Source organism: Lampetra planeri, chromosome 53, assembly GCF_965212315.1.
Source record: "Lampetra planeri chromosome 53, kcLamPlan1.2.h2, whole genome shotgun sequence".
In the NCBI taxonomy this organism is placed as follows: domain Eukaryota; kingdom Metazoa; phylum Chordata; class Hyperoartia; order Petromyzontiformes; family Petromyzontidae; genus Lampetra; species Lampetra planeri.
The window spans coordinates 977,510-1,001,934 of record NC_136159.1 but is presented as its reverse complement, the minus strand read 5'-3'; the positions used below and the strand labels follow the sequence as shown (position 1 = coordinate 1,001,934).

The following is a 24,425-nucleotide window of genomic DNA, read 5'->3' as shown; positions in this document are numbered from 1 at the left end:
CGGTGGTAGTGGTGGCTGTAGTGGTGGCTGTAGCGACGAGGGAAGTGTTTAATTTGGGTCAACAGGCACCTGCCTCGTATTGCACAATCCCTGTTTAGTTTAGGGGCTTCATTTGTTTGAAGAACTAACATTTTTTTGTGTTTGAGAAGAATGGGCCTTGCCGAGGCTTTGCTAAAAGGTCACCCCGCACGTCAGGGGACGGCTGTTTGTGTGTTTATGCGCGGCCCACAGAGGCGGCGGTTACCGGTGCTGAATACAGCCGGTGCTGAGGATGCTGGACATTTGATAGCCAACTTTCGGGTTCAACTAGAACGTGGCATGAAAGCTCCTGTCGATGTAATCCGGAATAGGAGATTCTTAAGGGTGGGACACATGTGCAGGGTGGCGGAGGATAAGTTAAGCAACTTGGTGAATAGGAGGGGAAGGTGTGCAGGGCGAAGTCGGAGGTCAGGTGACCGAGGCCGGCATTGGAGTGGCACCCAGAGGGCAGCGACCACAGGGAAGTGAAAGCCGAAAGCAACACGGCGGTGGTGGTGGTGGTCATAGGATTGAGACCGGTCTTCTCTCGCCTCTCATCCTCATGAGGGTTCCCAGTTCACGTCGAAGGTTACTGGGCCCACGTTGGGCCCACGTTGGGCTGACGCTTCCAGCCAACATCGGCCCAACGTCGGCCTGGTGTTTACTGGGCTGCGTATAAATTGGAAGAAGTTGGGGGGGGGTGGGGGGTTCAATTTATTGTTTGCTTACGGTGCCCCCCAAAAGTGGGCAAGCAAGCAAACAACAGCGCTGCCACTCTGACTCAGCGAGGCGCGTGTCGATGTGGAGAAACCCCAGCGCACAACACGGTCAGGGTTATGGTTGTTGCCCTGTCATCACCTCGAGGGCCGGCGGGGGGTGGGGCACTGCCATCCATCACTCACGTGATGGTACAAGGCAAGCAGAGAGAGAGATCTAAAATTAGAAGATTAGAACTCACGCCGGGTGGCGGAGGGAGGGAGGGCGCAGCCGCAGGGAGAGACACGGAGATCTCGTGAAGCCGCGACCCAACCCCAGTCGCTCGCGGCGAGAGGCAGGATTAGGTGAGCGGACACGGGTGAGCGGTAGGCACGGGGGGTGGGGTGGTGAGCGGATACGGGGAGAGACAAACTCCCGGCCACACACAATGGGTGACCCCGCAGTGCCTGACCCTCGTGGTGCCGCACCTGTGCGATGACATCACCGGATTTTCCACCCCCAAGCATTGAAACCTGGCCGGGCCCTCCCCTCGTCACGACAATGGCGGCGTTGGCGATGGTGGCGCGGGGTGGGGTGGCTCACAGTCGCTCACGAGCAGGGCTCGGGCCGCGAGGTGGCCGCACGGCCGACGGGGTGCCCAGCCCGCTGTGCCGCGTGGCCTTATTGTCCCTTTGTGCGCGACGGCTTCCTGACACGCATACTGGAAGTTCACGGTGGCTTTTCTGGGGACTAAATTGTCACCTGGGTAAGAGATTAAGCCGGCTGTGAATCATCACCACCGCCGCCGCCGCCGCCGCTGCCGCCACCGCCACCACCATCGTCGTTTTCATCATCGTCATCATCGCCACCACCATCATCATCTACAGCTCTACTAATGTTGTGGGTTTACCCTCCCAACACACCGGTGTGCTGAACTAGTAACGAATTGGTTTTGTGTACGTGACAAACGTTACTAATTGGCTGTGTCGAGTGGTGGTGGGTTTAATGACACGTTTATATTTACAAGATATAACCACAAAAAAACCCTCAATTATGAATAATATTGGCCGTGAAAGCCTACGTCTTAAACTATCTACAGCTCCCGTCTTCAATTGCTTGGGGATCAAGGAACCGAAGACTTCACGTGATGATGATGATAATGATGATATTTAAAATGCAAGACAAATAATTTCGACTTGTGACTCTGCACCAGCACCGCAAGGAATGCGCTCGGCACTCTCGTAGAGAGAGGACGACTCAGAGACACAAGGAGGAACCGCAGACGAGCGGCGAGGCAGCAGCAGCAGTCACAGTGCGAGGCGGCCCCACTATTTCCCAAGCTCTGCGGTCCTTTATTAATTCAGGTGTTATCGGCCAATTAACAAGTGCTTACACTTGGGAGGAATACCTGGAGAATACCCACCCGGGAGACGAGACAGACCGACCAAAGATCACCACACTTTCAGCAAGTTCAGTTTCAAATCTCAAACTAAATTAAAACGAATCGGTTTTAGTATAATTAGTCGGCAAGTTGCAATCATTCCACGTCTCCCAGGCACACAGTGTGGCAGAGCCTCGGTGTGGCAGAGCCTCGGTGTGGCAGAGCCTCGGTGTGGCAGAGCCTCGGTGTGGCTGGCGCTCTGTGTGGCCAAGCCTCGGTGTGGCCAAGCCTCGGTGTGGTAGAGCCTCGGTGTGGCCGAGCCTCGGTGTGGCCGAGCCTCGGTGTGGCAGAGCCTCGGTGTGGCAGAGCCTCAGTGTGGCTGGCGCTCTGTGTGGCCAAGCCTCGGTGTGGCCGAGCCTCGGTGTGGCAGAGCCTCAGTGTGGCCAAGCCTCGGTGTGGCAGAGCCTCAGTGTGGCTGCGGCTCCGGTGCATCCGGCCTTCGGTGTGGCCAGTACCCCGTGCGATCAAACCCTGAAATGGGGCCATAAACGTCAGTGTGGCTGTGCGTACACGACACGCGTGTGTCACGCGTGTGTCACGCGCGCATCCCGCAGTGCCCTCACCGTCTGGTGGCCGCTGTCGCAGTAGCGCAGGCCGAAGTAGTCGCTCTCCACGAGGTCGAGGTGAGCAAACACGTGGCCCAGCAGCGCGGAGCCGCGGCTTGACCGCTGCCCGAGAGAGAGAGAGCAGGGGAGAGCACGAGTGAGCTTAGCGCCACCACGCCATCGCTCGCTCGCTCACCCTGCCTCCACCACCATTGTCATCATCGTCGTCGTCATTCCATCATTCACGCAGTGCCTCCCATGCCGTGCGTCGTCTCGAGGCGCCCTGCGGCAGGCAGGGGCACCCCCGGTGGCAGCTGCCCCTGTGTGGCACAAGGTGAGTGCAGCACCGGTCTGGCAGTAGTAGGGGACGGCTCGGACGCAACGGAATCGCGGGCCACATCCGGACCATTGGCTGTAGGACTCTCCTGCCCTAATCTATAACGCACTCCTGGCACAAGGTAAAGCGAAGAGGAGCATATAATAATATTATTATTATGATTATAATTTATGCAGGAAAGCCAAACGGTGTCATGGGACTCTCTTTCAGAAGGGTCCTGCTACATTGTGTTTTTAACTTCAAGATTTTGTTTTTCAGCCAATTAATGATGAGTGCGTTTATATGGCAGTGGGAGGAAACCGGAGCACCCGGAGAAAGCGCACACACGCGAGGGGGAAACGCTCTATCCCCGTACAGATGGAAACAGATGGCGAGTAGTCTACTTTCTGTACTGCGCGACTCCCACGGGAAGGGAGTTTCTCAAACGTCTCTGTGTGATCCACCAACCCCCACTGCTGCCGCCACGGTGCCAGATTACTGCAGGCAGCGGCACAGCCGCCATCGCCACCCAGCTGACGAGGGGCGGACGGTGAGGATCGTCGAGCAGTACCATGATGGTGGTGGTGGTGATGGTGGTGGTGATGGTGGTGGTGGTGGTGGCGATGGTGGTGGTGGTGATGGTGGTGATGGTGGTGGTGGTGATGGTGGTGGTGGTGATGGTGGTGGTGGTGATGGTGGTGATGATGAGGGAGATCTGGATGGGGGCGTAGGGGTGAGGGAGGGGGGGTGATGGTGATGAGGGAGATCTGAGATCTGAATGGGAGCGGGGGGGGGTGAGGAAGGGTGAGGGAGGGGGGGTGATGGAAGGGGGGTGAGGAGGGGGGGGGGTAAGAAGGAGGGGGTGATGGAGGGGGGGGTGAGGAGGGGGGTGAGGTGGGGGGGTGATGGAGAAGGGTGAGGGAGGAGGGTGATGGAGGGGGGGGTGAGGAGGGGGTGAAGAGGTGGAGGGGTGAGGGAGGGGGTGGTGAGGAGGGGGGGTGAGGAGGGGGGGATGAGGAGGGGGGTGATGGAGGGAGGGGGGTGAGGAGGGGGGGCCGCGGGGCTGCGGTGAGGGGCCCCGTGTTTGACTTGGCTACGCATTCCTGCACGGCTGCTCCACCACGCAGCAAGCCCAGGCGGAGAGAGAGGAGAGAGAGAGAAGAGAGAGAGGAGAGAGAGAGAGAGAGAGAGGAGAGAGAGAGAGGAGAGAGAGAGAGAGAGAGAGAGAGCAACACATGAGAAGGGGAGAGAGAGGGAGGAGAGACAGGGAGAGTGCTTCGGCCAAAAACCAACAAGACAAGGACGACTACACACATGCACACACGCGTGTAGCCGGGAAACGGGAGGGTTGGGTGCCTTGAGTCCTCAGCCATTCCATCAGTGAACCAGTTAAACAGCCAGCCAGTCCATCAGTGAACCAGTCAGCCAGTCCATCAGCCAGCCAGTCGTTCAGTCGGTAAGTCAGTCAGTCTTTCAGTTACGTCAGCCAACCAGTCGAAGTTCGATAGCCGATAAGGTCAGGTGATCAATCGAGTTCGCTAGTTAGTCATTCAGTCAGCCACCGTGCCTGGCAGCTAGACAGCCAACTGGCTCGCTAGTCAGTCTCAGACTCACGGGACGACCTGACGGACTGACTGACTCAGTACTGACTGACTGAGTGACTGACTGACTGACTCAATACTGACTGAGTGACTGACTGACTCAGTACTGACTGACTCAGTACTGACTGAGTGACTGACTGACTCAGTATTGACTGACTGACTGCCTCAGCACTGACTGACTGACTGGCTAAGTGACTGACTGACTGACTCAGTACTGCCTGACCAGACACCTGACAGAAGCGAGACTAACCTAGACACTCGGATATTCTCCAGTCTGGGTGACTGAACATTCAGACAGCGGAGAAAGAGATCTTGAGTGAACGTAACTTAGCGTTAGTCAGTGGAGGTCTGTGAGGCTGGGTGTCTGTGTGGCTGGGTGTCTGTGTGGCTGGGTGTTTGTGTGGCTGTGTGTGTGTGAGGCTGGGTGTCTGTGAGGCTGGGTGTGTGTGAGGCTGGGTGTCTGTGAGGCTGGGTGTGTGTGAGGCTATGTGTCTGTGTGGCTGTGTGTCTGTGAGGCTGGGTGTCTGTGTGGCTGGGTATGTGTGAGGCTGGGTGTCTGTGAGGCTGGGTGTCTGTGAGGCTGGGTGTCTGTGAGGCTGTGTGTGTGAGGCTGGGTGTCTGTGAGGCTGGGTGTGTGTGAGGCTGGGTGTGTGTGGCTGGGTGTGTGTGAGGCTGGGTGTCTGTGAGGCTGTGTGTGTGAGGCTGGGTGTGTGTGAGGCTGTGTGTGAGGCCGGGAGTCGGAGCCTTTCCCTGTACACCTTGGGGTGCGACAGGGATGTCCTCTGGCTCCCACATTATTTAACATCTATTTCGACTGCGTAGTTCGTGAAGCCTTCAATAGCTGTACCGGGGGAATTACCATTTGGTACAGATATAATGGGAGGCTGATCGACGCCCGGGTGCGATCAAGGGATGGCTCCCTATTGGTCAACCACGTTATGTATGCCGATGATTTGGTAATAGCTGCTCATTCAGAAGAGGAGTTGGAGACGCTGCTGCTGAGACTGGAGTGTGCCACCAAGAGGTGGGGCCTTACCATCAGCCCCACCAAAACTAAGCACCTGCCTGGGTATTTTGTACCATCGGGCACTCCGCCCCCACAACTCCCAATCGGTGATGGGGCAGTTGTGGAGAGAGTAGAGAGTTTCCCATACCTGGGCAGTGTGCTCATGACCGGCTCCAGTTTATCAGCAGAGGTCTCACTCCGAATCAGTCGAGCGGCAATATCTTTTCATCGGTTGCGTAACGCTGTGTGGAAGCTACCTGGTCTGTCGCTCCGCACGAAGCTTCAGGTCTTCTCGGCCACGGTCATTCCCTCCCTTCTCTACGCTTGCGAAACGTGGACCCCCCTAGTGGAGCATCTTCGCCGGTTGGAAACATTTAGGCTGGCCTGCCTACGATCCATCCTGGGTTTAACCAGGCTGGATTGTGTGAGGAGCTCACAAGTCCTTGAAAGATCTGGGCAAAGTCCCATCAGTGAGCTCCTCCGGCAGGCAAGGCTGCGTTGGCTGGGTCATGTAGCCCGCATGCCCAGCCACCGCATGCCTAAACAGCTTTTGTTCGGCCGGATCGAGGGGGCTAAACGGGCGCGGCACGGGCTAGAGAAGAGATGGAGTGATGTGGTACAGGAGGACGTGGAGCTGAGTGGACTTGCCGATGACTGGTACCAGCGGTGTCAAGATCGGCCTCAGTGGAGGAGGCTCGTGAAGGACGCTACTGGGCAGTTGGAGGCAGTCGCCCTCCAACAACAACGGAGGGCGGAGGAGCGACGCTCACAACAACGAGCGGAGCGCCGGGTGGCTAAAGCACAGCAAGTTGGCACAGTAGGGGGCACAGGTGGTGCATCAGCCAGTCATCTCGGTCATCTCGGTCAGTCGACCCGTGGCACCTGGGTCTGCCCCGTGACCTCCTGCCAGCGGGCGTTCGACACTTCACGTGGCCTCAAGGTGCACATGGCCTGGCACAAGCGTCGTGGTGACGTCACCGCCACTTAGTGGCGAATGGCGGTTGTTGTTGTTGTGTGTGGCTGGGTGTGTGTGAGGCTGGGTGTGTGTGAGGCTGGGTGTGTGTGGCTGGGTGTGTGTGAGGCTGGGTGTCTGTGAGGCTGGGTGTGTGTGAGGCTGGGTGTCTGTGAGGCTGTGTGTGTGAGTCTGGGTGTGTGTGAGGCTGGGTGTGTGTGAGGCTGGGTGTGTGTGAGGCTGGGTGTCTGTGAGGCTGGGTGTGTGTGTGGCTGGGTGTGTGTGAGGCTGGGTGTGTGTGAGGCTGGGTGTGTGTGTGGCTGGGTGTGTGTGAGGCTGGGTGTGTGTGTGGCTGGGTGTGTGTGAGGCTGGGTGTGTGTGAGGCTGGGTGTGTGTGAGGCTGGGTGTCTGTGAGGCTGGGTGTCTGTGAGGCTGTGTGTCTGTGAGGCTGGGTGACTGTGTGGCTGGGTGTCTGTGAGGCTGTGTGTGTGTGAGGCTGGGTGTGTGTGAGGCTGAGTGTCTGTGAGGCTGTGTGTGTGTGAGGCTGGGTGACTGTGTGGCTGGGTGTCTGTGAGGCTGTGTGTGTGTGAGGCTGTGTGTGTGTGAGGCTGGGTGTCTGTGAGGCTGGGTGTCTGTGAGGCTGGGTGTGTGTGAGGCTGGGTGTGTGTGAGGCTGGGTGTCTGTGAGGCTGTGAGGCTGGGTGACTGTGTGGCTGGGTGTCTGTGAGGCTGTGTGTGTGTGAGGCTGTGTGTGTCTGAGGCTGTGTGTGTGTGAGGCTGTGTGTGTGTGAGGCTGTGTGTGTGTGAGGCTGGGTGTGTGTGAGGCTGGGTGCAGGGTGCAGGGTGCCCGGGTGGTGCAGTCACGGCTGGGTGGCCCTCAGGGGGAGGGGGTTGAGCAGTGTGGGCGTGGGGGCCCTCCGCACGCACAGCCGCTCTCAGCACAAAGACAAAGATCCCCCGTGTAGCCTTCAACAGTCTTTTGGGGCAAGTGCTGTGAGCGAGCACCTACGAAGGACGGCACGCCACACTAGAGGGTGGGTGGCCAGCACCATGTCTCCCCAGTGCTGATGTTTACACACCACACCAGGTACTCGCTTAAGGCCGAGTCAACCTAGAGGAGGCCCACACTGGTTCAGATAATCGTAGCTGGTGTTGGCCGGGTTTGTATCTCAGCGCGCTAACAACTGCACCACCGCTCCCCACGCTCTCCACACACCCTGCCACGTGACCCGCACAGCGTGGCTGTCCATCCCGTGTTCGATTCCCGGGCTATTAACTTCGGTGGCGAGCGTTTATCTTGAACCGGTCTCGGCTTCCCCTTCTTCACCAATCCCCACTCGACCAGCATGGTGAAGTATGGTCAAACAACCCCGCAACGGTGTAGGGGGAGACCGCCTTCATGCGGCAGCGGGCTGACAAGGCCTGTACGGGACGACTGTGGACCCGGGCGGAGGGCAGCAGGTCGCAAATCGGCAGCTTGCGAGTTCACATCATGATTGTGGTGGAGGTTGACTCAGCCCATCATCATCACTCCCTCCCTCCCTCCAGGGTCGATAAAAACAAATACCACTTTGTGGCGGAGGTCAGCAGCGGATTGTCCTTGTGGACACCCTCCCCACCACCATGGGAATGTGGAATTTCCACTTTGCACCAGCGTCTCGACAGGGTCTGTGTAAGCAGGCGCCGTTTAACGCCTCGTCGTATTGTAGTAGCAGGCTACCGCCACCAATGCTATCCATAATAAAGATTTGTTGGGTTAGATCGTGTCAATATAAATGTGTCGTTCACCCCCCTCCACCACATTATGTCCATACTTTGTGTGTGTTGATGCATTGTGAGTGACCCAACCAATGACAGGGGCGGCATATTCTCAGATGAACACAACTTACATGACTACACTGCCCCCCCCCCGCTGTGGTCCTCACGTCTGATAGGCCACCACAGTGGTGACGTCACCCTTACACAATTCCTGCAAATCGCCTGATGAAGCTGGTTGTGGTTGTTGTTGTAATCACCAGCCAAACGTCGCACTCGAATTGTAAACGTGGCTGTGGGTTTACTCTCCAACACGCTGAACTAGTAACTAATTGGCGCGGTCCGTTCACGCGACGAACCTTCCTAGTTGGCTGCGCCCGGTGGCGGCGGGGTTACCCACGCGACGTTCATATCGACGCGACCCAACAGCCTCCACCGAAGAGCCGGTGCCACCACCGATTGGGGATTATGATGATTATGATGATGATTGTGATTATGATGATTGTGATAATTATGGTGATGATTATGATGATGGTTATGATGATAATTATGATTATGATGATGGTTATGATGATTATGATGATTATGGTTATGATGATGGTTATGATGATGGTTATGATGATGGTTATGATGATGGTTATGATGATGATGATTATGGTGATTATGGTTATGATGATGATGGTTATGATGATTGTTATGTAAGAGCGACATTACGCGGGTGCCCGCCACGCGTGCGCCGTGCGTGCCTGGACGTGATGCACACAGTAGGCGTGGCGTAGGCGTGACGTGGTGTGGGCGTGGCGTGGGCGTGACGTGGTGTGGGCGTGGCGTGGTGTGGGCGTGACGTGTGTGAGCGGGCGGGCGAGTGGGGGCCCGGCTGTAAGCGACACCACAAGGTGCCGGGGTGGTGGGTGGGGGCCGTTGCTGCGGGCAGAGCGCCGAACCGGTAACCCGAGCCAGCCCCCCCCCTTCACCCGCGGGGCACAACGCCTCATTACCGCCCATTACCCCGGTTACCCATTATCATACCCCACGCCATCCCATTCATTACCCATTTACCAGCGTCGTAACCCTATTATCCGGGTAACTCATTCCATTCTACGCAAAACCCTCGAGTCAGCCAGCGCATTGCCTGGTCTCAACGCCGCCCAGGTAACACCGGGTCAAGGTTCAGTCAAGTTGATTTTGTTAATCACGGTGAGAACTCGGACGAGACGCTGATATTCTGATTTGCAAGAGTAATCTGGGTAAATGCTTGAGCGAGTGGATGGGTACGTGAATGTGTGAGTGGGTGAATAGGTGAATTATTGAGTGGGTGGGTGGATTGGTTGGCGAGTGAATGAGTGGGTGAGTGATTGGGTGAATGAGTGGGTGAGTGATTGGGTGAATGACTGAATGGGTAAATGTGAGTGGATGAATGATTGAGTGGGTGGGTTATTGAGTGGGTGGGTTGGTGGGTGGGTGGGTGGGTTGGTGGGTGGGTGGGTGGGTTGGTGGGTGGGTGGGTTGGTGGGTGGGTGGGTGGGTGGGTGGGTTGGTGGGTTGGTGGGTGGGTGGGTGGGTTGGTGGGTGGGTGGGTGGGTTGGTGGGTGGGTGGGTGGGTTGGTGGGTTGGTGGGTGGGTGGGTGGGTTGGTGGGTGGGTGGGTTGGTGGGTGGGTGGGTTGGTGGGTGGGTTGGTGGGTGGGTGGGTTGGTGGGTGGGTGGGTTGGTTGGTGGGTGGGTTGGTTGGTTGGTTGGTGGGTGGGTTGGTTGGTTGGTTGGTGGGTGGGTTGGTTGGTTGGTTGGTGGGTGGGTGGGTGGGTGGATGAGGAGGCGAGTTGGTGGGTGAGTGAGTTTCATTTTAAAGTTTATTTTGTTTAACCAGGGTGAGAACTCAATATACCACATTTATGAGTCTCATTTGCAAGAGCAACCTGGGTGAATGATTGAGTGAGTGGGTGGGTAAGTGAGTGAATGAGTGGGTGAGTGAATGATTGAGCGAGTGGGTGAGTGGATGGATGGGTGAGTGGATGGATGGGTGAGTGGGTGAACGAGTGGATGGGTGGCTGAGTAAGTGGGTGGATGACTGAGTGAATGAGCGGGTGATTAAGTGGGTGAGCGCGTGGATGAGTGAGTGAGAGAGAGTCAGGCTTGCTTGTATTAATGCTGGCGAACTGCCCGATGTTCCAGGCGAGGATCGGCTTCGACACGCAGCGTCTCATAATCATGAGCAGCAGTGGCCAGGCTTGCTTGCATCAATGCTGATGACCTGCCGACCTCACAGACTCGCCGAGACCATTATGATGACATCAGGGCAGGGTTTATGGCGAGGGTCGCGGCGCGTCCCACGCGGTGAAGTTGGTTCGGCCGGCACGACTACATCGTGGTGGTGGGGGGGGGTTTATGACGGTGTCTGTCAGGGTTCAGTGACCCCCGCTGTCGCTTCTTGGGTTTTACGAGCCGACTGGCACTCCGGGGTGGCAGGCTGTGGGTTTATTTATATTTTCATTTCTCTTGAACCGTGGTCCACGAGGTCCCCTTGCCAAGTCGTATTGCTCACGAGGGTTTAGCGACACAGGACACGGACCACAGGCCCCAGCTCGGGATGGAGGCCGCCGTGGCCTCGATGAATAATGCAGCAAAGGTTCGGTAACAGGAGAGCGGCCGCTACGCCGTGGACGCTGTGTGGTGGCGAGCAGCCACGCTGGAAGTGCAGCCCAGAAGATCGACGTCTCGATCCCAATCACCCGGCGCGGCGGCTCAAACATTGGCGCATGTTTTTTTTAATTCGAGCCCTTCCTCCTCCCTCTCCCATCGGCCCGTATCCACCCAGCGGTGTGAATGGGTTCACTCGCAACGGTTGAGTCTATCATCGGCAGGTCGGGCGGCGTGTGATGGTGGCGTGAAGTGTGGGCACGCTCACCTGTTCCCCCGACCACGTGAGATGAACGTGGGCGAGTAGACTAAATACACCCCACGAGAGCTGGCTCTAAGTTGGAGGACCCTTTCCGCAAGCAGTGGCGTGAGCAAAGCAATTGCAGGGCTGCACCTTCACCTCTTGTTAGACATATCTTGTGAGTATGTAAACTAAAACTAAACATTTTTATTATTTTACCAGGTAAGGCCCACTGAACTATGTAGCTCTTTTTCAGAAGCGACCTGGCCAAAAATTATAGCTCAACGAAGTGTCGAATCATGTGGAAATTTCAAGCGGCCAATTACTCTAAACGCGTGTTGATTCTCAACGTGGAGGGAAACCCCGGAGGACCTGGTGAAAAAATCCACGCGACTATGGGGAGAAAGACACCGCCAATTTCAAATACGCAGGCGTCAGGGTTCAGAATCGAACCCACGACCTCCTGTATACCAGGCGAGGGAGTTACCATCTCGCCACCGTGGCACATCGACAGCAACAGAGGCTCTTCCGCTCCGAGGGTCAGCCGCATGTATGTATGTTGAACTTCCTTCGCACCGTACGTGCTAATTGGAGATAATTTACAACGCACATTGCTACGACGGATGAATAGGCCCGCAAGGAGCCAGCTGGCCACGTGACCACCTTGAGCAGCCATGAGAGATGCGAAGCCAGTGGTATCTCTTAGCTGTTATCATTTACAGCCCTCTGTCGATCAACCATATTTCACCACGCCGGTTAGTGCGTGCGCCAGATATCACTCTCGGCCACTGATGTCCACCCGCCCACTGAGCGAACTCAGATCGTGTAATATTCCACACAGCTCTGCACAGATAGATTTAAGAATCCACTGCCGTACCGCCACCTCCTGGTCGTGGCCGAACCGCAGCGACGTCACAAGCGAGCCAGAGAGCGGCGTCCTCCGCCGGTAACCACGGGTTACGGGCCTGTGCACTCCCCGCCAGGCCTGGGCCTCTACGGCCGTTCTGTGGGACGCTCGCCCCCTGGCAGGGGCCCGCGAACTCCCTCGCTCCGCTGACGCGGCGGCCTTTGGAGGTCTCTTTGCTTGTTATGGAGGGCCGACGTAATTAGTCATCGCTAATTGGCCATTGCCAATTGGCCATCGCCAATTGGCCATCGCCAATTGGTCATCGCCAATTGGTCATCGCCAATTAGCCAGGCGACCGCGTTGAGGAGCGCTCCCAACGCACCAAATGAACCGCAACTTCCTGGGGGCTGCCGGACCGTCCCGGGTTAACGCCTGGTGGACACTGCCAGGTGGACACTGCCAGGTCCTGCTACAGCATTTCCGGTGGACACCCCAAGTGGACATTCCTGGTGGACAACACTGGTGGACAACCCCCCTGGTAGGCAGTATGTGGTGGATACCCCAGGCAGACACTCCTGGTGGACAACACTGTTGGACACGCCCCTGGTAGACCCTCCTAGGCAGACCCTGTGAAGAGGCACCTTACGGCGGACACCGCTGGTGGACATCCCCCAGCGGACCATCTAGGGGTGGTCATTCTACGGTGGACACTCCCGGTGGACGCTTCTTGGCGAGGCTTCTCGTGCAGCGTTTCTGCTGGACACGCCTTGGCGGTCCTTATCGTAGTTTGATCTTACCGGAGGACTCTTTGGGGTGGTGGACACTACCTTGGGGCGGGCGACACGGCCCAGCGGTCGTGCGTTCGCCACTTGTTACAGGGGTTTGCGGTTCCAATTCGGCAGTCCGCCCCCGGTTCCTACTGTGGTGAGTATTGAACCACACGTCACGGCGAGCATCCTCGCCGCACTCATCAGGTACTCGTGCGGGAATATATTGTTCGTGTTGTTGGATGACGCCGCGGTGCGTGTGTGTGTTCACGCGTGGTTTCTGCCAAAGTGGAGGGTGGTGGCGCAGCGGTTTAGCGCACTACAAACCCGGCTACCCGAATTCGATTCCTGCTCACGGCCAACACAAGTGACAGTAAATATATGAACCAGCCCTGGGCCTCTCCTAGGTCGACTCGGCCTCAAACGAGTACCTGGTGCGATGTGTGAAACATGGCCACTGGAGAGACAAAGGCGGCCGGGTGTGCGTGGTCCAGGCCACCCACTGCCTCGTTTGCCTTGCCGGCATTCATAGCTGCTAGTTAATCTCAGCACTGCGCCAAAGATACTTGAATGTCGTATTCGGTCCTTGGAAAGGCGATGGTTTCACACCCCTGTCGCGTACACTCCCCAACGGGCCCCCTGGTATCCCTTCGCCGGGTGCTCCCCTGCCCCGCACCCCCCTCTCCTCCGCTCTCCCACGCCCCGGGGAGAGAGCGAGAGGCGAGAGAGGCGAGAGAGAGAGCCACTTGAGTGTTCCCTGACAGGCTCTCAAGTGCGGCCTCTCTGCGGCCGCCCCGCTGTTCCCCCCCAGGGTTCACCGCAAGCCGACACTGCCACTTTCGCCGAGGTCAAGAGCGGCCGCGGTAATGTGCGAAAAGCAGCCGAGCTCCCGTCATAGGCACGTGGAAGTTCCGTCACGCCTGCAGATGCATTACGAGTGACGCCGGCTCAGGGTTTAAATTGTCCACTGGGTATTTCCCGGGTCGCTGGTAGGCTGGAGTAGATGGCATGTGACTATCAGTTAGAGCCAACTGCGGGATATATACTGGATGTGGTGTGCCGGGTGGACCCAGCTGACATGAAGCCCTGGCGAAATCCACCTCCACTCTTACCAGGCCCACATTCACGACATCCATCTCACAATACTCCCACCTATCCCTCACCAAAGATAAACACAAAGATTCCCCTTATAGCCTTCAGTAGACTGATGGGGCAAGTGCTGTTCGCGACTAGCAGCACCTATGTAGGCACGGCACACGAGAGGGCGTGGGTGGCCAGCACCACTTCCGGCCCCCTTTGTCTCCCCAATGCCGATGTTGTTTACGCACCGCACCAGGCGCTCAACTAAGGCCGAGTCTACCGAGAGTGAGGCCCCAGTCCGATTCGTACGGAGATATTCGTCACCAACGTTGGCCACGAGTGGGTTCGTGGGTTTGTAGCGCAGCGCAGCACTAACTGCTTCTGTACATCTCTCACCACCCACCTACCCACTCACCCACCACCCACTCCTCGCCCAACCACCCACCGCTCGCCCACCCACTCACCCAACCTCTGCTGTCCACCGCATAGCACGGTGGGGTCGCCCATCACAGCCCAGGCCCAAACCCAGCTTTTGCTTCTGGGATCTGATGAAATTTCAAGCTCTCTGGGTGACCTGGTCACGGGCAAATTCACGTCCTCATCAATCATTGCTATTGACATTATCGTGAACATGTAAAACCTATGTAAAATAAATGCAGAACAGCTGAACCAACAACCCAACGCAGCACCCTCCCGTATAAATCAATCAATGGTATCGCCAGTTCCAAAAAAATTACGGAACCTGAACGGGAAAGTATATGTAAGAGTTTCACGGAGACGGTACGCACACACCACGCAGTGGTGGCTACGCTGCACGTGGCTGCCTGTGATACAGCAGCAAGGGTTGGTGGATCACGCACAGATGGTGTGAAACTCCCTTCCCCGTGGACGTCGAGGGGGAGCCGTAACCCTGGCCCTGCCAGGAGCCGGCTGTACAGCACAGTGTGGACTAATCCCCATCCGTTCCAACCCCCCTCCTGGCGGGCCTTGAGGAGGAGCCGTACCCCGGCTTGCCAGGATGTCGTGCCGCACAATGTGCACTGCACCTGCTCCGTCTGTACGGGGATTGAGTGTTTCTCGCGCGTGGGTGTTCTCCAGGTGCTACGGATTCCTCCCACTTGTATAAACAACGTACACATTGGCCGTGATGACACCTTCAGTATATATAGAGGACCGGGGAGCTTGGGCAATTACTGGTAGCACCGGCTCATCGCTGCTGCCGCCTTCCCGCTCGTCCATGGTTCCTCCGCGCACCTCCCGAATCTTTACGGCGGCAGTGGCGCGTCACACATCGATGTTACCGTAACAGGCGACGTTCTGGGCAACGACCCTTCTGCGTCGTCGTCGTCGTCGTCGTCGTCATAGCGTGCAACCCCTTTAAACACAAAAAACAAAAACTACAACAAAAACCCCCTCGGGCAAAACGCGCGGGGGACACGCACCGTGCGCGATAACTCACTTTGCACCTCGGGACAGGCACATAATGAAGAGGTCTGTGTTGAGCACCACCCCCCCACTACCCCCCACTACCCCCCCCCCCCACGAGTGTGGGGCTGGCTGGAGAGGAATGCCTCTCTCCTTTTCAGTGGCCCGGTCGGAGCGCGGCCGCCCATTCATCGCGCTCGGGGGAGGCCGCCGTCACCACTGCCACGCATTCCACGGCCCGGGCTGTCAGGGGAACAAAGCCGGCGTGAAGAAGGAGGAGGAGTAGGTCTTGTGTGTGTGTAAGTGAGAGTGTGTGTGTGTGTGTAAGTGAGAGTGTGTGTGTGTGTAAGTGAGAGTGTGTGTGGGTGTGCGTGCGTGTGTGTGGGTGAGTGACAAAGGCGGCCGGGCGTGGTGTTGATGGGCACTCACCCACCTCGTGTGCCGTCCTGGCCTTCGTAGGTGCTCGCTAACAGCACTCGCTCCAATGGTCTGTTAAAGGCTTTGAGGGGTACCTTTGTCTTTGAGCGATTGGGAGCTGTGTGTGTGTGTGCGATTGAGTGAATGAGAATGTGCGAGTGTGCGAGCGTGTGTGCGTAAGTGAGAATGTGGGAGCGTGTGTGTCTTTGTCTTTGCATGCGTGGGCAAGTGAGTGTGTGAGTGAGTGTGTGCGCGTGGGTAAGTGAGTGTGTGAGAGTGTTTGAGACTGTGTGTTTTTGTCTTGGTGTGTGTGTGAGAATTACAAAGCCGACCGAGTGTGGTGTTGGCCACCCACCCCCTCGTGTGCCATTCCAGTCTTAATCGGTGCTTGATAATAGCACTTGGCCCAACAGTCTGTTAAAGGCTATATGGGGGATATTTGTCTTTGTGTGTCTGCAGTTGTAACGGGTGTGGCATGGGCTAGAGAAGAGATTAACTGATGTGGTAGAGGAGGATGTGGAGCTGAGTGGACTTGCAGATGAATGGTACCAGCGGTGTCAAGATTGGCCTCTACGCAGGAGGCTCGTGAAGGACGCTGTGACTGGACAGTTGGAGGCAGTCACCCTCCAACAACAACACAGGGCAGAGGAGTGACGCTCACAACAACGAGCGGAGCGCCGGACCGATAAAATGCAGCGAGTTGGCACAGCGGAGAGCACAGGTGGTGCATATGCCGGTCATCTCGGTCACCCGGTGACCCCCGTGACCGCGCGACCTTGTGGTTCCATGACCCCGCGGTCCTCAGCGACTCCGTTCGCGGACGCCCTTTTAGCGGCAGGAACCGAAACGCCATCGCCACCGAACTGCGCCGGTTTTCGGCCGAGAGAAAAATCTGTTGACTGCCGCGGACTTTGCCGTGAGATCTGTGCTGCGTCACGCAGACTCCTGGCCACCGCTGCGCCACACCGAGCTGCACCAACCCAGATTTGTTTTTGTTCGTCAAAAAAAGTTCAAACGTGAGCCGCTCTCTCTCTCTCTCTCTGGGGGTTCGTCCGGAGTGCAGATGTCAAGGTCGCGTCTCGATGAAAGTTGTTTGTCTTTTACACGTCGGTATGTACCGCCTCCCCCGCGTCGCGTCCGGTCCTTTACAAAACACGAAAACCGCAGAGTGAACACAAAGACGTGCGGAGAGGGAGACGCGTCCCTGCCGAGGATGCACTTTGGAGAGACAGCAGGAGAAAGGCAACACGGATTAGGGAGAGCGGCCAGGTTCATGGCGTCGGTCTGTCAGGACAGGCCGACGCAGGCGTGTGGCCTGAGAAGAGAGAACATAATGACAGGTGACGTTTCGGGAAATGATCCTTCTTCGGAGTTCATCAAAAGATGTGCGCTGTGGAGAAGGGCCTATACGTTCCCTCTTTTAAGGCCCCCCTCCGTGCAGCCTCAACAGACTGCTGGGGCAAGTGCTGCTAGCAAGCAGCATCTATGAAGGCCGGCATGGCACAGAAGGGGGTGGGTGGCCAGCACCACTCCCGGCCACCTTTGTCTCCCCAGTGGCGATGTTTACTACGCACCGCTACACCAGCTGCTCGTTTGGGGCTGAGGCCACGGACACACGGTGTTGTTATTGATGAATGTGTTATTGTTGTTGTTGATGTTGTTGTTGATGTTGACGAGTCCTTGTGCACCGGCTGTGGGCGCTGGCTCGGGGAGGGACGCGTCTAGCCACGGCTGGAGGTGGGACGGTGCCCCCCCCCCCCCCGATGGTCGAGCTCAAGGGTGGAGTGACGGCCGAGGGAAACGGAACGCGTCGGAGGAGACCTCCACCGAGGAGACGGAGCGGCGACGGTGGATCGTCACATCGCAGGATCGTGAGAGAGGATCGTGGGCGGCTTGGGGAAGACCTTCATCTAGCAGTGGATTGACCATGGCTGCTGCTGCTGCTGCTGATGATGATGACGATGATGACGATGATGACGATGATGATGCTCAAGTGAGCACAGGGGAGTTGTCTTTAATCCAGCATTGGAAATTCCACGTTGCTATAACGAGGGCTAGTATGTCCACATGGGGTTCGGGCACAAATACGATGCACACCTGGCCACGCCTGAACACGCCACACGCCTGAACACACACGCGCACACAATGTACACGATGTATACACGATGTACACCCGTGGACATTTCCAAACGCAAAACACGCACCCCCTGCACAGCACGCTGTCGCACACCCCAACACTCGGTGTATACACAACACTCCCACACCTGCACACATCACACCTGTGCCCCCCCCCACACACCTGTCCGCCTGACACCGCTCCCCTGCGGCCCCCACCCCGCGTGCCTCACCTTGACTCCGTGCTGCTGGGACGTGAGCTGCAGCGTGGTCTCGTCCAGCAGCAGAACCTCGCAGTAGAACTCCTCCTCCTCCTCCTCGCCACCCCCACACAGGCAGCTCATCCTCGCCCACCCTGGGGGTCGCGCGCGACGGGGGGGCCCTGCCGACGGGGTGGGGGGCCAGCGTGGTACGGCGAGAGGCGGGGGGGGGGGTTGAGGGGGGCGATCCGGTGGCAGCAGATATCGCCGCTGGACGTCCGCACGACGACTTGGTGGTAATCCGGTGGATCACGCGAATTTGGATGATTACTTCGGAGTCTCGATGGTCACTCGAGTCTCCAGGATCGTTCGAAAATCCGGACGATCATTCGATCCAGACGATCACTCGGGTCTCGAGGGTCACTCGAAAATCCAGGCGGACGCTTTGATCGGGACGATCCCTCTCCGTCCGCGTGGAGAAACCCCCCCACCACCCCGCTCAGGGGCCCTCACATCCCCACGCCACCTCCTCGGCCGGCTGCCGCTCGCCCTCCCTCTCTCGATCCTCCTCGCCTGCACCTCCTCCTCCTCCTCGTCCTCCTCCTCCTTCTCCGCCGTCAGAGCGCCGCGCCGGGCGGCAACGACGCGAGGAGCTCTCGTTGTGTCATCCGCCGACCGCTCCCCTCTCCCCCTCGCTCCTCCGCTCCCTCCGCTCCCTCCGCTCCCTCCGCTCGGATCGCGGCCACACTCCAGACGCAGCCCCCTGCCAACGACAAAGCCGACGGTTTGCGACGGGAGGTGGGGGGGGGCATTCATCGCCGCATCGCCACCCCCACGTCCCCCGGGAGCGGCGGTTGAGTGGCCGAGTGGGGGAGGGGGGAGGCCGTGACAGAATTGCTCAGCCGAGTCCACGCGGCTCTCCTGAGTCGCGTTGAGTCACCCCCAACCCCCCTCTCATCGGAGAGAGGGGCGAGTGTGGTCAAGCGTGAATGGACGCTACAGGCCTCGCTCTCTCTCTCCCGCACGCCCAGGGTAATCATTACTCGACCCAGCACAAGTGTGGGGGCTCAAGGCAGCAATGCCCCCCCCCCCCTCGTTGCTTGTCAGCCCGCGGAAAGCCTCGCCGAGTCTCAAGACCCCCCCCCCCCCTTGCCAGGAGGGGTCCCCCTGCCGCGTCGGGATGCTTCACCGATCCCGCGAAACGAGCGTTCGCTTTCGTGCGGGAGGAGTCGGGCGAATCCCGGAGAAAACCCTGCACACTCAAGACGTGGGGGGGGGGGGGGGTTACACTTCAAAGTTCCGCATTGATATCGGAGGTGGTTCTGGGCCCCGCACCTACGTTGACTCGGCCTTAAACCACGCGGGCGGTGCGTTGCGTAAACATGAGCGACGGGGAGACAAAGGAGTCCGGATGGAGGAGCGGCCAGGCTCGCGGGATAGGGAGCGGGCCCGGCACGCCCCGGGTCCAGCTGGCGGCGGAGGCGGTGAAGACGCGGCCTCTGTGGGCCCCGGGGTCGCCGTGGATACGTTGACTGGGCACAGACGCGGTGGCAGGAGGCGGCGTGAATTGCCGCACAAACAAAAGCCAGGGGTCACGACACGGCCGGCACGGGGAGAGAGGGGGCCAGTAAAACATTAACCAGGACACTACCGAGATGGGGGTGGGCTCCGAGCCAAGACAATCACCCGGCATACCAATCCAATCAGGTGTATCTCAGGTATTGCCAGGGTTTATTGATAAGATACAACTGTGACCCATATCGTAAATATAGGGGGCATTGCCTGTAAGACCGGCTGTTCGACAGCGTTGTTTCAAGGGAGCCTAACTCTACTCCTTATGAGACACTGATTATCGAAACCGGTCCTTGCTTATAAACATCTGGCAGTTCACCAGCATTGATGCAAGCGAGCTTGACTCGGTCCAGAGATGTTGCTCGTCTTGAATCAATGCTGCTGAATGTAACCCACTCCAGGAACGAAGGCCGTGCACGTGCGGCTCACGGGATGTGGGGGGTGGAATTCTCGTATTTGTATTACGTGGAGAGACGGATTATGATACGTCGAAGAGGAGACATTATCGTCAGCTTGTTTGGCGTTTTCACGACGGATTGCCCACCCAGCCCGCGAGCCACCTGGCCACGCAGCCACTCGCACCAGCCAGCCCACACGGCACCCGGCCACGAGGTTAGACAGGCCACCTGGCCACAGGGTTAGACGACCCACAAGCCACCTGGCCACAGGGTTAGACGACCCACAAGCCACCTGGTCACGAGGTTAGACGACCCACAAGCCACCTGGCCACAGGGTTAGACGACCCACAAGCCACCTGGCCACAGGGTTAGACGACCCACAAGCCACCTGGCCACAGGGTTAGACGACCCACAAGCCACCTGGCCACGCAGCCACTCGCACCAGCCAGACAGCCAGCCGCGTGCTCCTATCTCCCGGCGCAGCAGCTGAAACAATGGTACAGATTTCTCAAAATCCCTCCCACAATCTCCCTCCGCCCGCCTTCTCGCTCCCGCCGCCTCTGTCCACCCAGCGGTATAAACGGAGTCCACCACGGTAAGTTTATGATCAGGAGGTCGGGCGGCGTGTGGTGGTGGGGTGAAGTTTGGGCACGCTCACCTTTTTCCCCGACCACGTGAGATCAACGTGGGCGAGTAGACTCAATACACCCCTCTAGAGTTGGCTAAGTTAGAGGGCCCTTCTGCCAACGGTGACGTGAGCAAAGCAATTGCAGGGATGCGCCTTTATCTCCTGTTAGACCTTGAGAAGCCCTAGGAGATCCTACGCCGGTGGTATCCATAATTATAATCATTACCATTTACAGCCGTCTGGCAATCCGCTGCTGAATGAATGAGGCGAGCGGTGGAGCGTGCGCTTGGTTGACCATACTTCACCACGCCGGCTAGCGTGTGGGCCCAGGGCCGGGTCAGATATCACCGATGTCATCTTGAGGTCGTCGGGTTCGTAGCGCAGAGCGCGCTGACCGCTGAGCCCACCACTCCATTGGACCCCCCACGGCAGCGCCAATTGACACTTGACTGACTGATAAGGCGACAAGCGCCCTGGGAAGGGCAGCACGTAGGCATCATCAACATCGGGGACCACCTCCAGGCCAAGCCATTCATTCGTTATTATATTTTTTACGCGCACAAGTTGAACGTAAAGAGGACTTTCATAGGCACGAGAGAGATATAAATTGAAGGGAGAGAAACGTCCTAAAATTCTGACTGAAGGAACACACCGATCGGAGTGCGGTGCAGTGAGAGAGGAGGAGGGAGTGAACCTGGCTCCCGGTGCCTGCCGCAAGTCTCCATGACGACAGAGTCATTCGTTTGCAAGGCAATTTTGCAGTGCGAGAAACGAGAGTTCTTCCAGGTGGGGATCAAAGCGTTGGCACATCAAAGATGATGATGATGGTGGTGGCGGTGGTGATAATGATGGTGATGGGCCAAGTTCACTGGGCTGCATTTCAGATGTGGAGTGGTGAATGCCTCGTGGCTGCGTACCGTATGAAGTTAAGTTTTAGGACTTCACATCGCACGGTCTACCACTTACAAATGGCCCAAAAGTTACATTAATCCAGGTCGCTGCAATAAGCAAATTAGCGGCACTAATCGGGCACAAACGGGCAGTAGTTTTGAGGTGGTGACACTGAATTTCCCGTGTCGGTGTGCTCAGTAAGCTGCACTCACTGCTCGAGTGGGGAGCGGTGGCACAGTGGTTAGCGCGCTGCCCTCCGACTCGAGTTAAATTCCCACTCCCCGACCAAAATTCAGTGACAGCGAATATCCGAGCTGCTCCTGGGCCTCCACTAGGTCGACTCAGCCTTAAATGACCAGCTAGTGCAGCGTGTGTGTATAAGACATCAGCACCGGGGAGACAAAGGCGGTTGGGCGTGGCGTTGGCTACACCTCCCCCTAGTTTCGCCAAATCCGGCCTTCACAGGTGCTCGCGAACGGCACTTGCCCCACGTCTTTTGAAGTCCGTATGGGGGATTTGTATTTGATGTTGCCCGCCAGCGGCATTTTGCAAGTCCTCTAGGATGCAGAGACACAACGTGGCCTCGCCAAGGCCACGAATCGCTCCCTCCTCTCTCTGGGGCTTTGTACCGCCACACACAGGCATGGACCCCCCTGCCTCGCCTTCTACAGAGGCTGCTGGGGGGCACGTGCTGTTGGGGGGCTCCACCTGTGAAGACAGCCGGCACGGCACACGAGGAGGTGGCGGGGCCAGCACCACGCACGGCTGCACGGCTGCTCAATTCAGGCTGAGTGTATCTACCGGAGGCCCAGGACCCGGCTGAGGTTCGTAGCGCGGTGCAACTCGACTCCACTGCAACACCGCAGCCACACACGGACACACACGCGCGTCGTTTTTACGCTCGCGCACCGCACGCACTCACACAATGCACACCTTATGTGTTTTGCTCGCCACTAACACAGCCGCCTCTTCTCTGAGATCCCCCCCAGCAGCAGCAAGCCACCAAGGCCGTGCCAGCTCGGCCAACGCTCTGCCTGTAGCCATGACCGGCGCGCAAACCACTACAGCAGCAGCAGCAACAACAACAACAGCAGCAGCAACAACAACAACAACAGCAGCAACAACAACAACAACAGCAGCAGCAACAACAACAACACCACGCAGGAGGAGGCGACACGCGGAGTGAGGAGATACACGGGGGGACAGGAGGAGGTACGGAGAGGTGGGGGCAGACACACGGGGAGATAAATGAAGAGACACGGGGAGATGGGGGGAACAGACGTGGGGAGACACGAGGAGACACGGGAATACGTCTGAAACGTCAAGGATATGAAGGGAGAGAGACAGGGAGACACGGAGAGACACGGAGTAACACAGACAAACGAGGCGAGAGCCTGTGAGACAATTGTAGACACATAAAGACACGGGACGCATGGGGAGACGCAGTGACATGCCATGGAGAGACACGGAGACACACAGTGAGACACGGGGACACACAGTGAGACACGGGGACACACAGTGAGACACGGGGACACACAGTGAGACACGGGGACACACAGTGAGACACGGGGACACACAGTGGGACGCGGGGATACTTCAGGAGACTCGAGGAGACTCGGTGAGCCACAGTGAGACTCGGGGAGACTTTGTGAGACTCGGGGAGACTCGGGGGGACTTTGTGAGACTTTGTGAGCCACAGTGAGACTCGGGGAGACTTTGTGGGACTTTGTGAGTCACCGTGAGGCTCCGGGGAGACTTTGTGAGCCACAGTGAGGCTCCGGGGAGACTTTGAGGCTCAGGGAGACACTGAGAGGCTTTGTGAACGTGTCCCGACCTGTGGGCGCGTCACCTGACACCGCAGCAGCGAGTCCGGGAGCTTCGTGACGACGACCCCCGCCACGTGACCCTGCAGCCCTGCCTGGTGAGCAGTCACCCAGACAGTCACCAGGTAGCCACTGCTGTCACCTAGACAGTCACCCAGACAGTCACCCAGCCAGTCACCCAGCCAGTCACCCAGCCAGTCACCAGGTAGCCACTGCTGTCACCCAGACAGTCACCCAGCCAGTCACCCAGTCACCCAGACAGTCACCCAGACAGTCACTGCTGTCACCCAGACAGTCACCCAGACAGTCACCCAGACAGTCACCCAGACAGTCACCAGGTAGCCACTGCTGTCACCCAGACAGTCACCCAGCCAGTCATTAGGTAGCCACTGCTGTCACCCAGCCAGTCACCCAGCCAGTCACCCAGACAGTCACCCAGACAGTCACCCAGCCAGTCACCCAGACAGTCACCCAGCCAGTCATTAGGTAGCCACTACTGTCACCCAGACAGTCACTCAGCCAGTCACCCAGTTAGTCACCCAGACAGTCACCCAGCCAGTCACCCAGTTAGTCACCCAGCCAGTCACCCAGACAGTCACTGCTGTCAACTAGGCAGTCACCCAGCCAGTCACCCAGCCAATCACCCAGCCACTCACCCAGCCAGTCACCCATTTAGTCACCCAGTCACCCAGCCAGTCACCCAGACATTCACTGCTGTCAACTAGGCAGTCACCCAGCCAGTCACCCAGCCAGTCACCCAGCCAGTCACCCAGGCAGTCACACAGACAGTCACCCAGTTAGTCACCCAGCCAGTCACCCAGACAGTCACCCAGACAGTCACCCAGTCAGTCACCCAGTCACCCAGACAGCCACTGCTGTCACCCAGACAGTCACCCAGCCAGTCACTCAGACAGTCACCCAGTCACCCAGCCAGTCACCCAGTCACCCAGACAGCCACTGCTGTCACCCAGACAGTCACCAGGTAGTCACTGCTGTCACCCAGACAGTCAGAGTATTCACAGTAGTTACTGAGACTTACTAACTAGTAACAAAATAT

General features: G+C 57.9%; 1 protein-coding gene across 7 annotated transcripts in view; it reads right to left on the bottom strand.

Annotated features, from left to right (window-relative positions):
- Positions 1 to 24,425, bottom strand: part of EPB41L4A (erythrocyte membrane protein band 4.1 like 4A) — a 43,355-nt gene that overhangs the window by 17,492 nt on the left and 1,438 nt on the right. For 6 of the 7 annotated variants that reach the window (XR_013588551.1, XR_013588552.1, XM_078617285.1 and 3 more), the window contains exons 2-3: positions 18,090 to 18,819; positions 2,719 to 2,823 (exon numbers count right to left, since the gene is read on the bottom strand). Coding sequence is in view for 5 of the 7 variants with exons in the window: in XM_078617285.1 (XP_078473411.1) it covers positions 2,719 to 2,823; positions 18,090 to 18,200 (216 nt within the window). In the remaining 2 variants the exon portion in view is untranslated. The remainder of the gene's footprint in view (positions 1 to 2,718; positions 2,824 to 18,089; positions 18,820 to 24,425) is intronic. The other variant, XM_078617290.1, reaches the window with a different exon arrangement.